General features: G+C 37.1%; 5 protein-coding genes across 7 annotated transcripts; 3 read left to right on the top strand and 2 right to left on the bottom strand.

Moving 5' to 3' along the window:
• The first annotated feature begins 175 nt into the window (after positions 1-175).
• Bcs1 (Bcs1 chaperone) lies at positions 176-3,221 on the top strand. Its single transcript, XM_070662753.1, has 7 exons — positions 176-713; positions 788-979; positions 1,203-1,342; positions 1,415-1,609; positions 1,705-1,938; positions 2,025-2,195; positions 2,270-3,221. Exons 1-7 carry the CDS (start codon positions 583-585, stop codon positions 2,482-2,484), a joined length of 1,278 nt encoding a protein of 425 aa, XP_070518854.1. The 5' UTR covers positions 176-582; the 3' UTR covers positions 2,485-3,221.
• On the bottom strand, positions 3,034-6,831 carry LOC139106183 (uncharacterized protein DDB_G0284459). The gene is made up of 7 exons (XM_070662748.1): positions 6,237-6,831; positions 5,850-6,118; positions 5,258-5,741; positions 4,680-5,183; positions 4,271-4,521; positions 3,912-4,162; positions 3,034-3,821 (listed from the first exon to the last, which is right to left on the bottom strand). The coding sequence occupies exons 1-7, from the start codon at positions 6,348-6,350 to the stop codon at positions 3,526-3,528; spliced, it is 2,169 nt and encodes a 722-aa protein (XP_070518849.1). The 5' UTR covers positions 6,351-6,831; the 3' UTR covers positions 3,034-3,525.
• Positions 6,832-7,490: 659 nt separating this feature from the next.
• Positions 7,491-10,894, top strand: Obp10 (odorant binding protein 10). Of its 2 annotated transcripts, XM_070662801.1 has the most exons (9): positions 7,491-7,560; positions 7,641-7,726; positions 7,811-8,136; positions 8,420-8,851; positions 9,481-9,568; positions 10,000-10,052; positions 10,118-10,274; positions 10,537-10,601; positions 10,678-10,894. In XM_070662801.1, exons 4-9 carry the CDS (start codon positions 8,792-8,794, stop codon positions 10,693-10,695), a joined length of 441 nt encoding a protein of 146 aa, XP_070518902.1. In that variant the 5' UTR covers positions 7,491-7,560; positions 7,641-7,726; positions 7,811-8,136; positions 8,420-8,791; the 3' UTR covers positions 10,696-10,894. The 2 variants fall into 2 exon arrangements, with proteins under 2 accessions (XP_070518902.1, XP_070518910.1); XM_070662809.1 differs by lacking the exons at positions 7,491-7,560; positions 7,641-7,726; positions 7,811-8,136 and having other exon boundaries at positions 10,118-10,262.
• Positions 10,895-11,009: 115 nt separating this feature from the next.
• Obp11 (odorant binding protein 11) lies at positions 11,010-13,369 on the top strand. Its single transcript, XM_070662789.1, has 7 exons — positions 11,010-11,267; positions 12,270-12,455; positions 12,514-12,604; positions 12,694-12,779; positions 12,859-12,961; positions 13,107-13,171; positions 13,251-13,369. The coding sequence occupies exons 2-7, from the start codon at positions 12,366-12,368 to the stop codon at positions 13,266-13,268; spliced, it is 453 nt and encodes a 150-aa protein (XP_070518890.1). The 5' UTR covers positions 11,010-11,267; positions 12,270-12,365; the 3' UTR covers positions 13,269-13,369.
• Positions 13,370-13,435: 66 nt separating this feature from the next.
• LOC139106160 (BOS complex subunit NOMO3) lies at positions 13,436-19,175 on the bottom strand. Of its 2 annotated transcripts, none has more exons than XM_070662722.1 (14): positions 18,977-19,175; positions 18,796-18,895; positions 18,420-18,548; positions 18,115-18,290; positions 17,890-18,043; positions 17,386-17,806; positions 16,701-16,977; positions 16,424-16,605; positions 15,730-16,195; positions 15,410-15,602; positions 15,207-15,352; positions 15,015-15,138; positions 14,593-14,955; positions 13,436-14,491 (listed from the first exon to the last, which is right to left on the bottom strand). In XM_070662722.1, the coding sequence occupies exons 1-14, from the start codon at positions 19,117-19,119 to the stop codon at positions 13,766-13,768; spliced, it is 3,600 nt and encodes a 1,199-aa protein (XP_070518823.1). In that variant the 5' UTR covers positions 19,120-19,175; the 3' UTR covers positions 13,436-13,765. The 2 variants fall into 2 exon arrangements, with proteins under 2 accessions (XP_070518823.1, XP_070518828.1); XM_070662727.1 differs by having other exon boundaries at positions 15,730-16,177.
• Positions 19,176-19,374: the final 199 nt, after the last annotated feature.

Below are 19,374 nucleotides of genomic sequence, written 5' to 3'. Positions count from 1 at the left end.
TTTATATATTATTTTATTAATTTTTGTTCTTCTTTATTTTGTTTAGCATTTATCATCACCAAAATACAAAATGTATAAGAAAAAATTGTAATGTTAAGTTATAATACTAAAAAATAATGTTTGATTTATCGTTGATTCGTACTATTTTGATTTGTATGGCGATAGTAATGGCTCGTAGTGGATTTTATTAAAACTAAAGTTTGTTTGCCCCGTTTTTTAGACATACTACTGAGTGGCTCCCGATTCAGTAGTATGTCCCACTGTTTTAACATGTGTTCGAACGTGTGAATTATATAAAAAATAACTTTTATTCTGTAATAAGTTGACGTTATGCAAAATGGTTTTATAGAGAACATTTTCTTAATCTTGGTGCTATTGCATCATTGGTAAACGCTGGTGATATAACCTATAACTTCTCCCAAAGTTCAAATCACAGAGTGATTTTGTACCTGTTTAAATAATTCTGTAATAATTAATATTTATGGAATAGTCGTTAATTAAAATGTGAATAAGTTTTGAACAAAGAGATATTGTTGATTACATAATTTATTTGTAATACACGGTAACTTTTTATATTACATCATGACATTTTTGGAATACGTACAAACTTTGTCTGATAATCCTTACTTTGGCGCTGGCTTTGGCCTATTCGGTCTTGGAGCTGGAGCTGCCTTGTTAAGAAAAGGCGTTCAATTTGGAACCGTATTATTCAGGTACGGTGCTTAATATTAAATGTATTTTGTATGACGAACTTCTTTAAATTAATTCACGTTATTTTTTTTTTTAGGCGGCATTACATGATCACTCTGGAAGTGCCATGCCGTGATAAAAGTTATCAGTGGCTCCTGCAATGGATCACGCACAAAGGCGCACGAAAGACGCAGCATCTGTCTGTAGAGACCAGTTTCGAACAAAGGGATACTGGTCACGTAAAGACCAAATACGACTTTATTCCGAGTATAGGAACTCATTTTTTCAGGTATGTATTATTACGCTCGCGGTGAACGCATTCTGAGACTCGCGAGTTTCGCGAGCCGAATCTTGGTCGGCGGGATGTTTTCCGTCGTCAAAATTTGAGCGAGCACGGACGCAAAAATATTAAATTTTTTAAACTTATATTTGTTGCATAAAATATTAACGATATATTGTATTGCACTAAGGCTTGTCCGGTTTTTCTTTTAATATGTCGCTAATTTTTACAGGTACAAAGGGAACTGGATAAAAGTACAAAGAACGAGGGAGCAACAGACTTTAGATCTACACATGGGCATACCATGGGAAACTGTACAGCTGACAGCGTTTGGCAAAGATAGAAGCATATACTTCAATATTCTTGAAGAAGGTTGAGTTTTTACAAATATTTAGATATGTTACTTGACAATGGAAAATCAGTAGCAATTCTGAATTTGTATAGCCAGACAAATGGCTTTGAAGGAACATGAGGGGAAAACTATAATGTACATCGCTATGGGGAGCGAATGGCGACAATTTGGGCATGCCAGGAAGAGGAGACCGGTGGAATCGGTGGTACTAGATACCGGCGTTTCTGAGAGAATAATAAACGATTGCCAGGAATTCATCAATAATCCTACGTGGTATAGCGAGAGAGGTATTAAGTTTAAGATTTTTGTTTTTTTTACAAATCTTTGATACGATAAAAAATAGATCTGATATTTATTTAATAATTAAAAACTATTTTTATAGGAATACCGTATCGCCGAGGCTACTTGTTACACGGCCCTCCAGGTTGTGGCAAGTCTTCGTATATTACCGCTTTGGCCGGAGAATTAGAACGTGGTATTTGCGTTTTGAATTTATCTGAAAGAGGCCTGACGGACGACAGACTGAATCACTTATTAGCAGTAGCGCCGCAACAGACTATCATCCTACTTGAAGATGTCGACGCTGCTTTTATCAGCAGAGAAGAATCTAAAGCAAGTAAATATCGGAAGCATAAAATAAAATAAAACAAAATAAAATAATGAATAAATTACTTAACATGTTCTGATATACTTTACTTTCAGTCAAAGCAGCGTACGATGGTCTCAATAGAGTAACGTTCAGCGGTTTATTGAACTGCTTGGATGGTGTGGCTTCTACAGAAGGTAGAATATTATTTATGACGACTAATTACTTAGATAGATTAGATCCAGCACTCGTTAGACCAGGCAGAGTTGACGTAAAAGAATATATCGGTACGTATAAAAATAAAATAAATAATAAATCTAAATATATGTATAAATTAATAATTTTGATATTGTGCTCTTAGGATGGTGCAGTGCAAGTCAAATTGAGCAAATGTTTCTAAGATTTTACAAGGAACCAGGCGAGAATCCTAGTACACTTGCGAAGCAGTTTGCGGATAGTGTTATATCATTTAATAAAAACATTAGTCCGGCACAGATTCAGGGATACTTTATGTTTCATAAAAATAATCCGAATGCAGTTATAAATAATGTTGCACAGATCTGGGAGCTCACGTGATAAAAAGGTAAATTAGAATTATAAATAAAGTTATAAATAAAACTACATGTGTTTTGTGTAATTACAATATGTTACCTGAATTAAACGTAAAAAAAATTATACATATATGAATAGGATATAAAAAAATTTATGTATAATACATATATATATTTTGGCAGCCTGTTTTAAAATTGATTTGCTACATTTTTTCTAATTGGAACGTGCCAATTTGTACTGTAGTTACTATAATTTTAAAGCAGTTTCATATGTATTAATTAAATATATAAAAGGTATCTATCTAAAATCATCTACAATGTATATGAATATATAAAATTTTCACAAAGAAAGGATCTAATATACGAGTTACATATCGAAAATAGATCTATCATCACTGGGTTCATTAAAAAATTTTTGAATTTTCTATTTTATATAGCTATTAATAAATAGTTTATGTCGAATTAATAGATATTTGCACCTGTTATGAAATTTATTTGATATTTAGATTTTGTTTCCTTTTAGCCATTAAAAATATGTACAACATAAATGCTAAACTTTAATTCATTGAAGTTTGATCGTATTGTATAAAAGTCAATTTTTCATGTACAATTTAATTTCTAATTACGACTGCGCGTTATTTGAAGAGACGACATACTATAGCAAAATAAACGTGACGTACATCTTTGTTCTGTTCTACACGATTCTATATTTACAGTTGTATTCTTCATGACTTTATGATATAAATTGGTCTAAACGCTGTATGTTACTATAAAAGTTTCTTTTTAAAGTTAATAACTTCTTTTTTTAATATATAACAATTAAATCACCGAGTTTACGTTTTCTGCACATGCACAAACAATTATAGATGTATCTTCTAATATTGCAATATATATTAAAGTTATATTTATCGACAGTATCTCTGCATCGTTGACTCTCAGAGTTATCTCGTACGCAAAGTTCTCTTCGCATCAATTTAGAATTTAGTGAAATTATTGCAAATGGCGCAGTTTAAACGTAACTCAGTTTTTCAGTCCTACATATGCAATTTAAATTTTATCGATTTATTTAAAAACTCCAAATGTACGGTTCGTAATTTAGAGGATCCGTTTGTTCCATGTGACTTGCGTGACTACTGCCGCCGACCATGCACGATGGGTAAGCGACGCCGGAATTGCTCGGACCCGATACGGGTGGAACTATCGGTGCTAATCTACAGTCTGGTCTCTGTTGCATTAGCGGACCCATTGGTTGCATTGGTTGTGGTGCCGGTGGTGGCGGAGGTGGTTGCGGCAGTGCAGGAGGCGGCCCGGAAATATTATGTACTGATTGCATTATATTAGGACCTGAAGCGTAACTTCCCACTAAAAAAATAAATTTTTTAATAATTAATTTTCTTCTCAAATAAATGTATATATGTATATACATATAAAGAAATTACTCGCGATACTTACTGCTTTCGGGATTATGGAATGGTAATGCAGACTGTTCTGGTATTATGTTTGCTGGAGGCGGAGTTGCTTTCGGTGGTGGTGGTTCATTAATCTTCTTTTTCCGCGCGACACGTTTTTGGCTATTATTTACATTTCCCTGATTACGTTTCTTGTCCCCGCTTTTTCTCTTCTTCTCGCCGGGTAGTTTTGGTTTGTTGGGACGATTACCGCTTGGCTGCCACAGGTGAACTGTATGCACTGCATTGCCTTCACTAAAAAATATATACGTCATGTAAATCGTAAGTTTTGTTTTCTATATTACAAAAGATATTTTATATTTAATTTCTTAAGAATTTTTTTTTTTAAAGAAAATAGTTAACCTTTGTTTTTTGCCCAATTTCCAGCTATGTATCCCAGCTTTATGAAGCCTTTCTCTAATCGTATCTACACTGCACTTGAGACCTAGCGCAGGTGCTACGTATTTAGCGGCAGTGAGAGGATGCTGAGTAGCCATCGCGACGATGGCTTCGTCTTGTTCCTTGGTTGTGATTCGACGTCGACCTTTCCGTTCTTTCGTTTGTACATTGCCTTCTTTATGCCAACGTTCTAACCATCTTTTAACAGTACGTTCCTTAATTAAAAAATATGTCCATGTAAATCTTTTGTGTTAATTCTCTCGAGTTTGTAATATAATTTTTACAACTATTTTTATATAACATAATACAGAAATCTATAATATACGATCTAAATTTAATTTAAAAGTGCATAAAAGAAAAGTTTTTGACATACCGATCTATCTATCGCTAAGGCGATGGACAGAGTGGACAATCCAGCCTCAGACATTCCAATCATGCGATTTCTGATTTCTACGCTAGTTTCTAAAGTTCCTTTTGCTTTGCCGCCTTTCTTCTTTTTTTTTCGTTCTGATCTTTCGCCGCTTTTCCGCAATGATGTCTTGTGCTGTTGAGGTTCGCAAGATGACTGACTATTTTCGTTAGAGCTACAAGTATTTGAACTGTCCGATCCTATGTTCACGCTCGTATGCTCGGGACTAGATATGCCAGATTGCAAGCGCTGATGATGCTGTTGTTGAATGTGGTGGTCTACTGATAATCTCTGATCGATACTATGATGATGAGACTGAGTATTCTGTTGATGCGACTGGTCTTGCAATCGCGTTTGTACGTGCTGGGCCTGTTGTGCGTGATGTTGCTGCTGTTCCTGCTGTGTGTGTAATTCTTGTAGTTGCGTTTGCGGTGGAGGATGCTCGTGAGGTATAGGATTCGGCTGTCCCTGTCAGTATATACGAATATGATTAATATCTTGTATAACGCGTATTGCATGTATATTTAAAAAACAAGACAAACCTGGGGATAGTGGTGACTACCTTGCACTAAATCTAATGGCCAATTTTGTACCATGCTCAATCCCGGATGTTGATAAATGGGCTGCGGTTGTTGCACCAAGCTTAACGCGTTGCTAAACTCTGTCTGATTCGTAGACACGGGCTGCGAAGAAGGTTGCATTTCGGTGACTTGAGGGGCGGAAGGCAGTGGAGGAAGATTTTGTTGAGGAAATACAAATCCTTGCTGCTGATGTTGTTGCTGCTCCTGTTGTTGCTGCTGCTGCTGCTGTCGCTCCTCCGTTCTCTGATTCTGTTTCAGACTTTCCGACAGCACGTCATCATTGCTGTATGTCTCTCGAGATTTGATTTTTTTCGAAGGGCTCTTTTTTTTAACCGTGACAATACTTTTTTCAGGTTTTCCCGAGTCCCTGGAAGATTTCTTCTTGCCTAACTGAGTGCCAGTCGGTCGCCATACCGCTTGCTGAATTGCTGCACCATCCGCATCGCTAAAAAATAAGTTGAATATATACGTTTCTATATGAATCGCTGTACATTTATAATTGTAAGATAATTTGAATAATTTATGATTCTAAAATGCATTGATAGATATTAACCCTAATGGAATCCTTTGCATGTATTTCCGCGATGGACTCCAGTTGTGAATGCCAGCTTTGTGTAGCCTTTCTCTCACAGTGTCTACGGAACATGTGAGACCTAATGCAGGAAGAACTGCTTTCGCTGCTGTTATAGGCGTCTCAGTCGCCAAACGAACGATCGCTTCGTCCTGCTCCGAAGTGGTGGCCCTTTTACGTCCACAACGCTCTCGTGTCTCGACCGTACCCTCCTTATCGAATCTATTCAACCACCTTTTCACTGTGCGTTGCTAGAAACAGTCGAAAGACAGATCAGTAAATTTATCGCCGAGTAATCTAAAGAAGAAAGAAGAATTCAACAAAAGCAGAAGTGAGTATCTAAAAGTTTTAAATTTATAATTTATTTACCGAGCAGTTGACCGCTGCGGCGATCTCTCTTAGGCCCAGACCGGCCTCGTACATGCCCACCATCCGGTTCCTCAATTCGGGGGTCGTCTCGTGGACGCCTCTCGTCTTCCCCATCCTCTTTGTCTTCGGTGGCGATGTGCCGCCACCGAGGATTTAAATCGCACGCGAATGTGTGACGTACGCGAAAGAATGCGGATCACGTGACGAGAGGCGACCACCGATAGCCGCCTTCGAATCTCTCTTTCTCTCCTTTTCCCTCTCAAAACTCGGTTTCGCGGCCGCTCGCGGGCATCCTGGAGAGCAACTCGACTCACGCGGGATCCATTAACTCCGCGATGAGCATCTTCGTCGCGCCTGAATCGTCGGCATCGCGTCCGCGCGTCGTCGAAAGCGTCGCCGAAGGGCCGTCGACTTTGGATTCTCGCAGTCACCGTTCTCCTTTTTTTTTTTTTTCCTCTCTCCTTTCACTCGGACGACTCCCGCGTCGACTCGTCCTCGCGCTTCAGGCTCTTCTTCCTTGCCGAGACGCGCGGCCCTTAACCGCACCAAAGGGATAGGGAAGTACCCAGCGATAGAAATCCGCGGTCAATACAACTGCCGCCGCGGTACAGTCCGCCCGAGCAGATCCCCCCGCGCGTGAACAGACGCCGATGTCGAGGAGGCGCGCGCGCGCGCGGATGGCGGCGTCGGGACGCCGCGGATCCCGCTTCTCGTTGGCCCCGGCGAGTCCTCGCGGCAGGCTCGACGCGTCGTCGAGTCGCGATCCCGCGGACTGTACCGCGCCACCGTCGGTACAGTCCGCGGCGGTGCGGACGCGAGCGACAGGTGTGCCTGTAAATTGCACAACACGAATCTCCGTGGCTGAGCCGCGACGAGAGGAAGCGACTGGCGGTACGCGTCCCCGACGATGGGCCCCCTCGTGCCTCAATCCCGATCGCCCCACGTGCCGAGGCCCGCGAAATGCCGACGGTTAACAATTGTCCCGGTACCGAAGACGGTCAATAATTCCGCCGGCGACTGTACCGGCCAGAAGTGAGGTTATTCACGGGGCGCGCTCGCGCACCACCGCCGGAATTGTATTGACCCGGAAAACTCGCGGCGACCCACGTGTACGTGTCACGTCGCCGCGCATTTTTGTCTACTTCTAAAAGCATGAAAATCACGCGAAGCAGCAGCGAGATTTGGTTGTATTAATGATATAATTTATAAATTAATTTAAAAAAAAAAAAATAATAACTTTTTTTTGTTGGCGTTATACAGCGTGAAAAATGGTAGTGCTGCTGCGTTTGTTACGAATTAATAGAAGAAAACTCTAACGGCAAAGGTAAAAAGACTTAGTTCTTAAAATGCTTCTTTTAACGTTCGGTTGTTTCAACGTTTGTATATTTCTTTTTTCTTTTGTAGAATATTTTTTTTTAATATTCCGCAGAGATGCGCAATGCATGCCTGCTGATGCAACACGCGCGGAAGAGCAGCATGACAAGGTAAAGGTATGAATGAATAAAATTGATGAAGAGTTAAAGAATTTTCTTTTTATTACTAAACTAATTGTTTTTTTTTTTCTTTTTGCATAGATTGGATTTACGATTCCTAGTTCGATCTGTGCACGATATTTCAATAGTTAAGACCACAATTAATTTAGGAATCTCGTGACAAGGGCGAAAATGATGATGATGATGATAAGTTTCGGTAGGACGATTCGTTACATAAAACTGCGTGAAACCTAAAAACGAAGACTGAGAAACGGAACGGGACGATGGAGTCACATTTGTGTCGACGTAGAATAGAGGAGATATTACGTAGGGTCGGATCATAAACTGGTAACATCCGCCAATCAAGTCCGTCTGTCTATGTGTACGACCTGGCCTAGAATCGAAAGCTCTTCTGTACCGAAGAGATGGTAATTTATCTTCGCATGAATGAAAAGAGCGCGCTACACCACGCCGATATTATGCAATGTAAAGTATTTCGATCATGATAACGATTCAATCGCGAGTACGTTAATTAAAAAATCACTATCCAGGCGAAAAGATAACGGGATGAAGTATTCGAAGGTAGTTTATTCATTGCCTAATTGAATTTCTCTTCTTCAAAAAGCGAGAGAACAATAAAAAAAAATTTGCGCTACGTTTTCTAATTTAATCCTAAATATCTATCCTTATATTCGACTGAATTTTCTGCAGGAGCGTCTGTTATTGAAAATCGTTTGCGGAAAATGGCGCAAGGGCGGCACACGAGAACGAGAGAGGATGAAAGAGAGAGAAGGATGATAGCTCGGCGACCTGCTCTCGAATCAGCTTCCAGGGCTGCGCGCGGTAGGGCTCTCGCAGCTTCCACCTCTGTCTCTCTCTCTCTGGACCCTATGTCACATCTCTCATCCTGATCCCCCGGTTCGGCCACCGCCACTCTCTCTCTCCCGTTTCTGACGTTCAGTCGCACCCTCACCTCGCGCACGGCGCGCACTTCGCACGCCTTCGCAAGTCGACACGTACCGGAAACGGAGGAAGAGGACTCCGCGACAGTGATAAGGATACGAAGCTCGAGAGACATCAAGGATGAAGCTCCTCGCACTCACTCTGGGTTTCCTCCTCCAAGCATGGATCGTGTCCTGCGGAGTACGTAACAAAAACGGGGTAGTGATAATCGAGACAGATGATCCTGTAGGGTGGAGGCTTGAAAGAAAAGTTATATCCCTTTGAAAACGAAATTGAAAGTATACAGTAAAATTCAATGGAAATTGTTTCAATTGTTCTTTTATAATTTTTCGAAAATTAAAGAGTTAAGTTTGACTATGTCTTTTAAACGAAACTTGATAGAACTCAGAGAGATTCGAGGATTCTCAATTCCGGGCGGCCGAAGATAAGACGTGCGTTTAATAATGTTTTCTTTCGGGCTTTATATTTTCTGTACAGATTTTTAATTGTAATCGTTTAACTTTTCATTCAACGTCGCAAGTTAAATTTGAGATACTCTATGCATAACAACAATGGGTTTTATATTAAGAAGGAATAATCTTTTTTATTTCATTTATTTGTAGTTAAGTATTAAAAAGTAATATTAAAATAATTATAAAATTAATTAAATATTGAAAGAATTGGTGAACAGAAATAATTATATTACAATATCTTTCTGTTAAAATGTAATAGACAAAAATATATGTCATAATTCGCGAATATATCTTTTACGAAAGTGTTTGTCTCTAGCTATCTATCTGGACTAATGTCTATTAATGTCTATTTTGCAGACGAGACCCAGCTTCGTTTCCGATCAGATGATCGCGACTGCAGCCAGTGTCGTGAATGCCTGCCAAACGCAAACGGCCGTTTCTACAGGTATATTCCAACAAGAGAGTTCATTCACCTCCGGCGTGAATGAAATTATTGATCGCACTTTTTATTTAACCGCGACGACGCATAAAGTTACAGCTAAACCGCCCTGCCTCGAATTCCAGTTCCTAATTTTTTTAAGAAACTCACGATGGATCCGCTCTGCTATATTTAAAATAATTCGGAGGCTCGGTTTTACAAATGCGAGTTAATCTAATTGGTCGATTAACTTTCAGAGTTGTAACTCATGTTTTATAAAACTGATGTATCTTTGACATAAGTTATATGTTCGGCAATTGCTGCAACCCTAAAAGTTAACCAACCGATTAATTTAACTCGCGTTCATGAAACCGGGTATAAGAAATTTATAATAGAAGTTATTTCTAAAATATATAAATGTATTAGATTTATATCATTCACGTAATATTTTTTTTTAGCTGACATAGAGGCGGTGAGAAACGGTCAGTGGCCGGAAACACGTCAATTGAAGGTGAGTAATGAAACACGAAATAAACTATTAAAAAAAAAATATTAATTTGATTTAATTTCTTTCAGTGCTACATGTATTGCCTCTGGGAACAATTTGGACTGGTCGACGACAAGAGAGAGCTAAGTCTGAACGGGATGCTGACGTTCTTCCAAAGAATACCCGCTTATAGAGCTGAAGTCGAGAAAGCGATCAGTGAATGCAAGGGGCTCGGTAACTATTTGGGTATCTACTGTCCTTTTTTCTTTTTAGTTCGCCCCATCGATCGATTGCGTGTGCTCGAAATTTATAAAATCTAATCTTCTTAAAAAGTATCAAAATTAATTAGCTTCAAAATTGAGAGCTTTGAATCTTTAATTAATCTTTTTATATTTATTTTTCTTTTGATTCTACGACCCAAATTATTTCATTTTATTTTCGATTACACACGATCCTTCGTGTTACATCATGTACAGCAATTAATGGCCAATTATCCCTGTGTTCGCAGCAAAGGGTGATAATTGCGAGTACGCGTACACGTTCAACAAGTGTTATGCAACGTTATCCCCGAGAGTAAGTGATTCCAAATCATTTAAAATCAGATTGTGTTAATCTGATCTCACGTACAATTGCAATATTTATTTTTCAGACTTACTATCTATTCTAATGAGCCGCGGAAGAACGATAGCTAGAAGAAGACCAAGAACAAAATGCTCAAGATACAATTTCGCCGAATATGTTGAGATGTTTTTACGTTTGAACCACTTTCTACATTAACGTGTAACTGCTGTACAAGCCGTATCGCATTAACCCGTATACGATGTGTCGATCATGAAATAAAAAATTCAGCGATCTAATCGATTATATTTTCCGTTTTTGCTTTTTGTACCTTCGCTGCGGCACAAAACCGAACGTATTTTACATATTTAGAGAAGCGCAATGTGTTTAAAAAATTGAAACTTTGTAAATTATGATCTCGAAGTTTTTCTTATTCAAAGAAGACATTATTTGTATAAATTGTTTCTATCGATATGATTGCTAGATAAATTGATTGCGCTCTCACGTGTAGGCCTAATTTGATATCGCAAATTGCAGCAGAACGATCCAATTGCCAGTTGAGGTCACATTTGATGATCGAACGCAACGGATGGAGAGATTTACAACTATAATACACTTGAAACGTTTATTCGCAAACGAGTCTTTTGTGACGATCGCAGAGCAGAAATAGCGCCGCGGCTCGTGCGTGTTAAGTGAAAAAGCATTACGTTATAACACGACGCCAGCTTTCCCATCGAAATGAGGAGTGTTTTGCTAATTTAAAAAATAAAACTCATGTATTTCAATATATTGATCGTATTGTTAACTCTTTCGCTAATTTTTTATTAGCCTTCAATAATTAAATTAATTTAAGAAAAGGTTTTTTTTTATAAAACTTTAAAGCGCCTCTGCGTCTTCTGACTCAGCCTATATTTTAGAAAAATAGAACAGCAATCTCTACGATTTAATTTTTTAGACTCAATGTAAATCTTGCGACAGTATGATTATTCAATTGTGGAACTCCGGTTGCACGATCTTATAACGAGAAGTTATACAACACGCAAGATTACCGCGGCTTATAATTAAAAGATTAAAACATTTCATTTGTCAGCTGGCGTACGTAGTTATAGTGCTTAAGTTCGACGTCTAAGTGTGCAATTTTCAAATTTGAAATTGCAGACTATGGAACGCGGAAGGAATTACCGTGCGATTGTTACTTGGGAAATAGCTTAGATACATTGTATAATTACAGTCATTTATTACGTACACTGTATGTTACTGATATACGTTTGTTTGCCGTCATGTTTCTCGTTTACGACCGCAAGCAAAATTTAAACTGTCGCACAAAGTATCATACCAATTTTCTTTTTCCGGTGGTTTAAATAATTTTATTCCTACCCCAATTCCTGTTTTACATTTTCTGAGAGTCTATAAAAAAAAGTTTTAGACTTTTGTGACGAGACAAGTATTTTTTAAATTGTTTTACACGTCATACGGTACAGATTTGCAAAGAGCACTTCAAAGTGCTTTCAGAATATATTTTAAAGAATATAATGTGACTGTGACACTCGAAATTTGCGCTCTGAATCTGGTACTAAAAATTCCGCTTATCCTACTTCCGACGCAATATATATTTGTGTAATTTGCAGATAGTTGATTTTTGTCTTTGCCAGCTCATTAATTATCTCCCACTTTGTTCCCCAGACTCTAATAAATTCTCGTTGATTCAGCGCGACCGCGCACTAGTCATTCTAGATGGTCAAGTAAATGTTTTTCGATTAAATTTGTTGCTCGTGAGAAATGCGAGAAATGGCAAAAGAAAGCTTAATTCTCATCTGTGCCTGCTTAGTCTTCACGCAGTTCGTCGTCGCCAATGCCGCTAATGATGAAGTGAGTACAAATACGATAAAATTAAAGGATTTGTAAAATTACTGATATAATTTTGTAGGATATAGATTGGACTACTCTTCATGCAGAGTTAAGGAAATTAGCTGGAAACATACGAAAAAAGTGCATCGGTGAAACTGGCGCAACAAATGGTACGTTTCTCAATGTGTCGCATTAATGGCATTAGCTTAAATTAAATTTTCTAAGTATTTAATAATGATAAAAATGATTTTAACTACAGCGGAGCTAGAGGCGGCAGATGTAGGTGATTTTTCTGGCGAAAAATTAGCGTGCTATTTTAAATGTGTGATGGAAAAAGGAGGAGTGGTAAATTTCTTTTCGTTTTAAACGAAGATATAATGATTAAAACCAAATCGCTAAATTTTTAACTTTTCCTTTTGTGTAGATGAAAAAAGATGGTAAATTAAACCTCAAACTCATGGCCAAGATGTTGCCGCAAGCATATAGACATATTGGAGTAGAGATGTTAGACCAATGTCGTAATACTGGCAAGTATCAGTTTGTTAAAATAATAATATTGATTTTGATGTTACATAAAAATTACATTTGCACAAGAATTACATTATAAGTAATTATTTTCGCTATATTGATTATAAATATTTCACATATTATATAATTATAATTTGTTTTTAGGGGGTAGCGATAAGTGCGAAATAGCTATGATTTTCAACCAATGCATGTACAAAGCAAATCCTGTGGTAAGTATATAATTAATATACCAATTAATATGGTAATTTTAATGCGTTATGTTATATGTCTTATTATATTTCTTTTCAGGCGTATTTCGTTATCTAAGATAAAATAGATCCACGTAAATAAGTGCAAATAAAATCGTGAAGTACTGTTTGTTAAATTTAACATAAAACTGAAAATAAAATGACTAGGTATTCGTTGTCTTTTTCTCGTTGTTATATTTATTTACGAAATAAAGCATCTCGTTGAAAGAATAAGAATTGTATATATTATTTGCAAGAAGATTTATAATAACAACTTTATGAATATAACAGCAATTTTTGTATGTACATCTTATTTTATGTAACAGTCATATCACGATTTACGCATTAGATGCAATCGACATAGTGCCCATGTCAGTGCATCATATCTTATACATCTATACGTTTTACGTTTAATCACATTATTAGTGCTTTTGACATACATATAAATGATTCATTTACGTTTAAGAGAATACATACCTATTGTGACAGTTCTTCAACAATCCTTCCTGTACATTTTTGACAGACTGTTGACATCATTACGAATAAGTCTCACTGTGTAAATGATAATAATAAGATCTATACTTTTCGTGGTTTCGTTTTCCTCTTATTAATATTCATTATTTGTTCGACTATGATGTCATCCGCTCTGGGATCAATGGGAATGGCTTGGACAGGCGTTCTGGAGCTCGGCACGGGTTTAGAACGTCTCTCTACTAGCGCGTTCAACCAGATCCAAAGCTTATCGCGATTGAGAAACGCCAGCGCGACTAGCATGATAAACGGCAGTGCGATTACCGATGTCTGATTCATTTCACCCTGATCGACTTTCCGTTCTGCGTTAAATGCCAACTTGACGTATTTAAACGACGAGTTTGCCTCGAAGTAGACCGGCATAGTGCGATATTTGTGCACGGCCTGAGATAACGATGATTCCAATTGAACAAAATACTTTCTGCCGTCAGCTTGCAACGGTGGAAAATGAACCAAAAATCCAGCGTTGTAATTGTCGGCGTTCTTGTTAGTGAATTGATGCATATCTAATTTAGAAACGTGTACCGGTGAGTCAGGAGCATCCTCTCGACACAACTTTATTTTGATCGTGCGATAGTGCTCCGGTTGGGAGGATGTGACGTGCACTGAGACGTCCGTGCGCGAGATCGGATGGAAGGCAATTAGGCGCAAATTACGAACATCTTCCACTGGCTGCACCGACTCCGAAGTTATGTGTAAAGTGGCAGGAATCGTATGTTGTATATGAGCGTTACTTTCCACATTCGGTTTTAGACGGAAAACATAGGCGCACTGCAAAATTAATTAATCCGTCACGTTATAATCGGTATCAAGCAATTAAAATCACTTTGGCATATTTTTTGCTTAAAATATATTATTAAGATAATACTTACTTTGGGTTGAAGACCGCGAATCCTGAAGGTACCGTTCTCCTCGGTCGTAGCTTCCTCTTGGAGGTTGGAGCAATTATTTTCACCCTGAACCTCGACTAGCAAACCCACTTCCGGTTCTCCATTCAAAGATGTAACAGATCCGTAAGCACTATAGGCAACTCTGTTACCGAATACATTCACATTGACGGTCGCTCCTTCCATGACATTGATCATTTTTGACGGTGGATCAAAGCGGTATTCCTTCATCATGGGTCGTAGATAATATTCGCCCGGTGATAACGAATTAAATATAAATATTCCGTCTTCGCTGGTTATACTGTTCTTACGATAATTTTGACCACCAGACAAAGACAGAAGTACACCCTGCAAAATAACAAAGTGTTAAATTTTTTTTTGCGTTAATATTTTATTTGTCAAATTACCTGTAATGAAGATTTATCAGCTTGATCAGAAACTTGCACGATAATCTCGGCCAATTTATGAGCAAAGAAAACTCCTTTAGCATCAGGCCCAGTAATTACAAAACCTTCTTTTTCAGCTGTAACACTAATAGCAGACATTTATTAATTCCTAATAATTGTCATGATAATAATCTATGTATTACCGATATATACCTATAATCGATTTTTTTATCCAAAGGTCCAACACTGTAAATCCCATCTTTTTGCGTAACTAAAGTATGAATTGAAGACTCTTCATCTTTTCTAATTATTCGTACGGTTACACCTTCCAACGGTGGTGAAATATGTCCGGCTATAATCTAATTATATTTTTGCTTTAATAATATTAATATATTTATACAATAATAGTTACGTACCTTTCCTAAATCACTGGCAAAACTTGCAATATCATTATGGCAATCATTTACACCAAAGACTTTCAGAGATGGTGGATTAAAAAGTAGAATGTCCGATAACGGAGTAATAGTGTACATATTATCCGTTTTTGCCTTGAATTCAAACTCGTATTTGTACACATTATCTTTTTTAATATGTTTCAGTGGACCAATTCTATTAAAAAATATATTAATAAAAAAAGATACGCATGTATATATTTTTATACATCTCAAATAATTAAGACGTTCCATTCGTTTGATAAAATATAAGTAAAGTATTTTTCTCAAAAGATATTACTTACGTAACACTGTCATTTGAGTCTTCGATTTTTACTTTGATATTATTTTGCACGCTTAAACTTATAATACTGCCTTTATGAGTGTGTTCGGTAGAATGTAATAAGATCGGGGAGACATTATTCGTGTCCCAAGTATAAGAGGAATTTTCATACACATGACAACCCTTCGGGATAAAAGTATATGCTCCAGATTTAGGCACACAGTGTCTCATGCTACCTTTATTCAAAGGCAGAGTTATTAATTTCGTATTATTAGGCTCAAAGTACTCTACGGCCGTCTCGTGAGAAGATATGAAAGTGATGGAGAAACCGGTATGCTTAAACGGCGGCACTTCGGCGCGTTCGGACGTTATTGAGATCCTGTAACTAGGATTTTCCCAGCAAAACACATCATTGTCAATGAAAATCTCGTAGTGGCCAGGTAGTATATCCGTGAACTGATATTGACCATCTAAGTAATGGAAAACAACTTCACAGACAGAAACAGTAGTATCGTATTAAACTAAATAGGCAATACTGCAATAACAAATAGGTATAAATATTTTACGTTGCTTAAAATCAAATTAATTTCTAAACTTACTGCAAATGCATTATTTAAAAAATTACTTTATTTTATAAAACCATATTTGTTATTGCAGTTTAAGTTACACTAATAAAAAGATTCAATTAATGATAAGTAGCATTTATATCAGCACACCTTTAGCTTGTACCGTCTTTATTGTAACTCCATCGAGTATTTTCAAAGTAACAGAGACCTGACTGCAATCCGTTCCTGGTAAACAATGTACTGTTCCTGTTAATGTAGCTTTTAATTGCAAGAAGTTGACATTAATAATTGGTTGAGACGTCACATCAATCGTTTGTTGCAGTGGATAAAATCTAAAAATATAATAAAACCCTTATATTCTATAACTTTCTTACAATTTTATAAATATGAATATATATTTTAATTAATTTTTACACTTGTTACTCACTGTAAGCCTTTTGTTTTTTCTTCAGTGCTTACAATTACGCTTAATTGATATTTATCTGGTGCGAGATACACTGAGTATTCTCCCGTTTTTTCGTTGGTGTTGAGTTCCTTATAGAACGTAGCAGCCGTATTTTGAATTGATAATCGGCGAAAGTGTAGCGTTCCTTTCGCCGACAAAGTTACTTTTCCCGAAACTTTATATGCTGAGGGTATCATCACCGGAAGTTCAGGCGAAGTAGAAGATATTTTCACAGTTTTATCACCAAATTGTACATTTGCTAAAAAAAAATGAATAATTTGTCGATATAAATATTTTAAAGATTTACGTTTCGTAATGCTTAATGTTATTAAAAAATACATTAACAATCTGATCCTCGATAATAATAAAAAAAAACGGTAATTTAATCATGCGGCTATATAAATAACCGAGAAATTAAAATTAAATAAAATGACAAATTCGTCAATCATGGGGTTTCACGGCGCCGAGTATCTAGAAACGTTCGGGAAAGTATCAGAAGTTTAAAAAGAATAAGTTGGTGGTACGATCACCTTTTGCAATAGCCGCTACCTCACACAACCGAGAAATCCGCTACGATTACAAAATGTGAAAAGTTTTCTTTAAGAAAAAATAAATAATATATAACGCGCGCGCTTTACAGTATCTAGTGTTGTAAAGTTTTACGTACGGGATTCTGCTTTAAGTATATATTGGCCGGCTTTCATATTCTCCAGTACATATTTTCCATCCTTATCTGTAATAGCTTTTTTCGCAACTTCTTTCTGCGACAAGAATATCTTTGCTCCTTGTAAAGGATGTCCATTCGCAGAACTACGCACAAGACCACTAACTGTGAAGCCAATTACTTCAAAATCTTCAGTGAGAACTACGCTGGTGTGAGTAACTTTGAAAGATAAAACCTGTGGAAGAATGCTGTAGATTGTCTTGCGACTATACCAAGGCACTATCTTGTAATCGCCAGATGATAAACTGGAGAATATAAATCTACCGGTATTGTCCGAAGTCACAACGCAAAGCGGTGCCGTTTCAACCGTCGATTCAAAACTTTTTTCGTCAGGAGGAAGCTCACAGTTTTCGGCAACGCCATTCTGTAAAACAAAATATTTTATTCTACATATATACATATAATTGCATTAAAAAAATTTATTAGTAATAAAAAATTAAATCATACGCCATAAAGGAGAAGGGATACACCAGCCACCGGTTCATCCTCATTGGTGACTTTGCCACTGACATCATATCCTGATACTACTAAACTACCGTCTGCAAGCTCTGTGTTTCCTTCTTGAACAGTTACTTCAATTTTATTTTTTTTAATTGACCATCTAAAAAAATGTAATTATACTGTTACCATTCACTTAAAATTAATTTATTGAGAATCAGATTGTACACTTACTTTGAATGCTGTGCAACAAGAATATATTTTCCAGGCTGAATGGGAGTAAAATAAAATATCCCACCTTCTGCAGTTAACATTGATTTAATGGGAACTTGTTCACTGCTGAATACAACTTCTGAATACAAGGAAACAGTTACTCCTTTAGGACCAGAATCAGTACCTAAACTAATCACCTAAAATAATAATTTATATTAATTTAGTAACACTTAAATATAATAACTGTTAAATTATCAACATTAAATCGTAATTTTCATCAGTATAAATAATTTTAAATAAGAAGCAAAAAAAAGTTTATTACTCACACGCCCTGTAATACCAAATCCTTTGAATGTAAAGTTAATATCCTTTCCCTGGCTGCAGTCATCTGTGACACCATCTACATTTAATGTTACCTCTGTAGGCTCAAAGCTCCATCCTCTGGGAGGATCAACCTAATATATCAAAATACAGAAAACGTCTTTAGCTTTTCGTAAACTTTTAAATAATATAAATTAAAAAAAAAAACATTTTACAAATGTGTACTAAAAGACAACGTTAAAACGTCATAATTATTTAAAGCGACATAAATAATTAGTAATAAATTAATATATTTACGCTACATAAAAATGACAATTTTCTCAAATAGCGCATACTATTTAATAAGCGACATGATAATGATGGTGCATCTTTCCAACTTACTTTCAGCACATATTCACCCTTGTCATACAGAGGTAAGAAATAATAGCCGGTGTTGGGCGCACACTCGGTCTGGTCCTTCAGACTGCCAGTCTTCGTGTACCTAATAAATTTATTTCATAAAATTCAATTAAAACGTTGACGTGTAATGCTCCGATAACCTCTCGTCGGAGCAGACACTCACAGTTTCACGTGTACTTTCGTGAAGTCAATGTCGGCGTGGCTTTTCAGGAAGCCGCCGCATCCTAGAATATCCTGAGCAAATACGGAACCCGCGGCGACGACCGCCAAGTACGCGAGAAAAACGAGACGCCGAATTAAATCCATATCATTTAAGGTTTAAGGATGCGTTCGAAGAGAACGCTACCATTATCCCGCTGTCGGCTCTGTGAATGAAGTTGATAGCGTTAGCGTTTTCTCTGAACGCACCCTAAGGCCGGTATTCATAGTCAGATTTTATATTTCAGTTGGAAAGAACAAACCTATGATCTTCAAATAAGAACTGACTAGAAGTGATAAGGCCGAACAAATTCTACTTCTTTATTTCAATACTTGAATTTTGAAATCTTGAACCAAGCGCGT

Source organism: Cardiocondyla obscurior, linkage group LG01 (genome assembly GCF_019399895.1).
Source record: "Cardiocondyla obscurior isolate alpha-2009 linkage group LG01, Cobs3.1, whole genome shotgun sequence".
Classification (NCBI taxonomy): domain Eukaryota; kingdom Metazoa; phylum Arthropoda; class Insecta; order Hymenoptera; family Formicidae; genus Cardiocondyla; species Cardiocondyla obscurior.
Note: the sequence above shows the minus strand (reverse complement) of the source record. Positions and strands in the feature narration are given on the sequence as shown.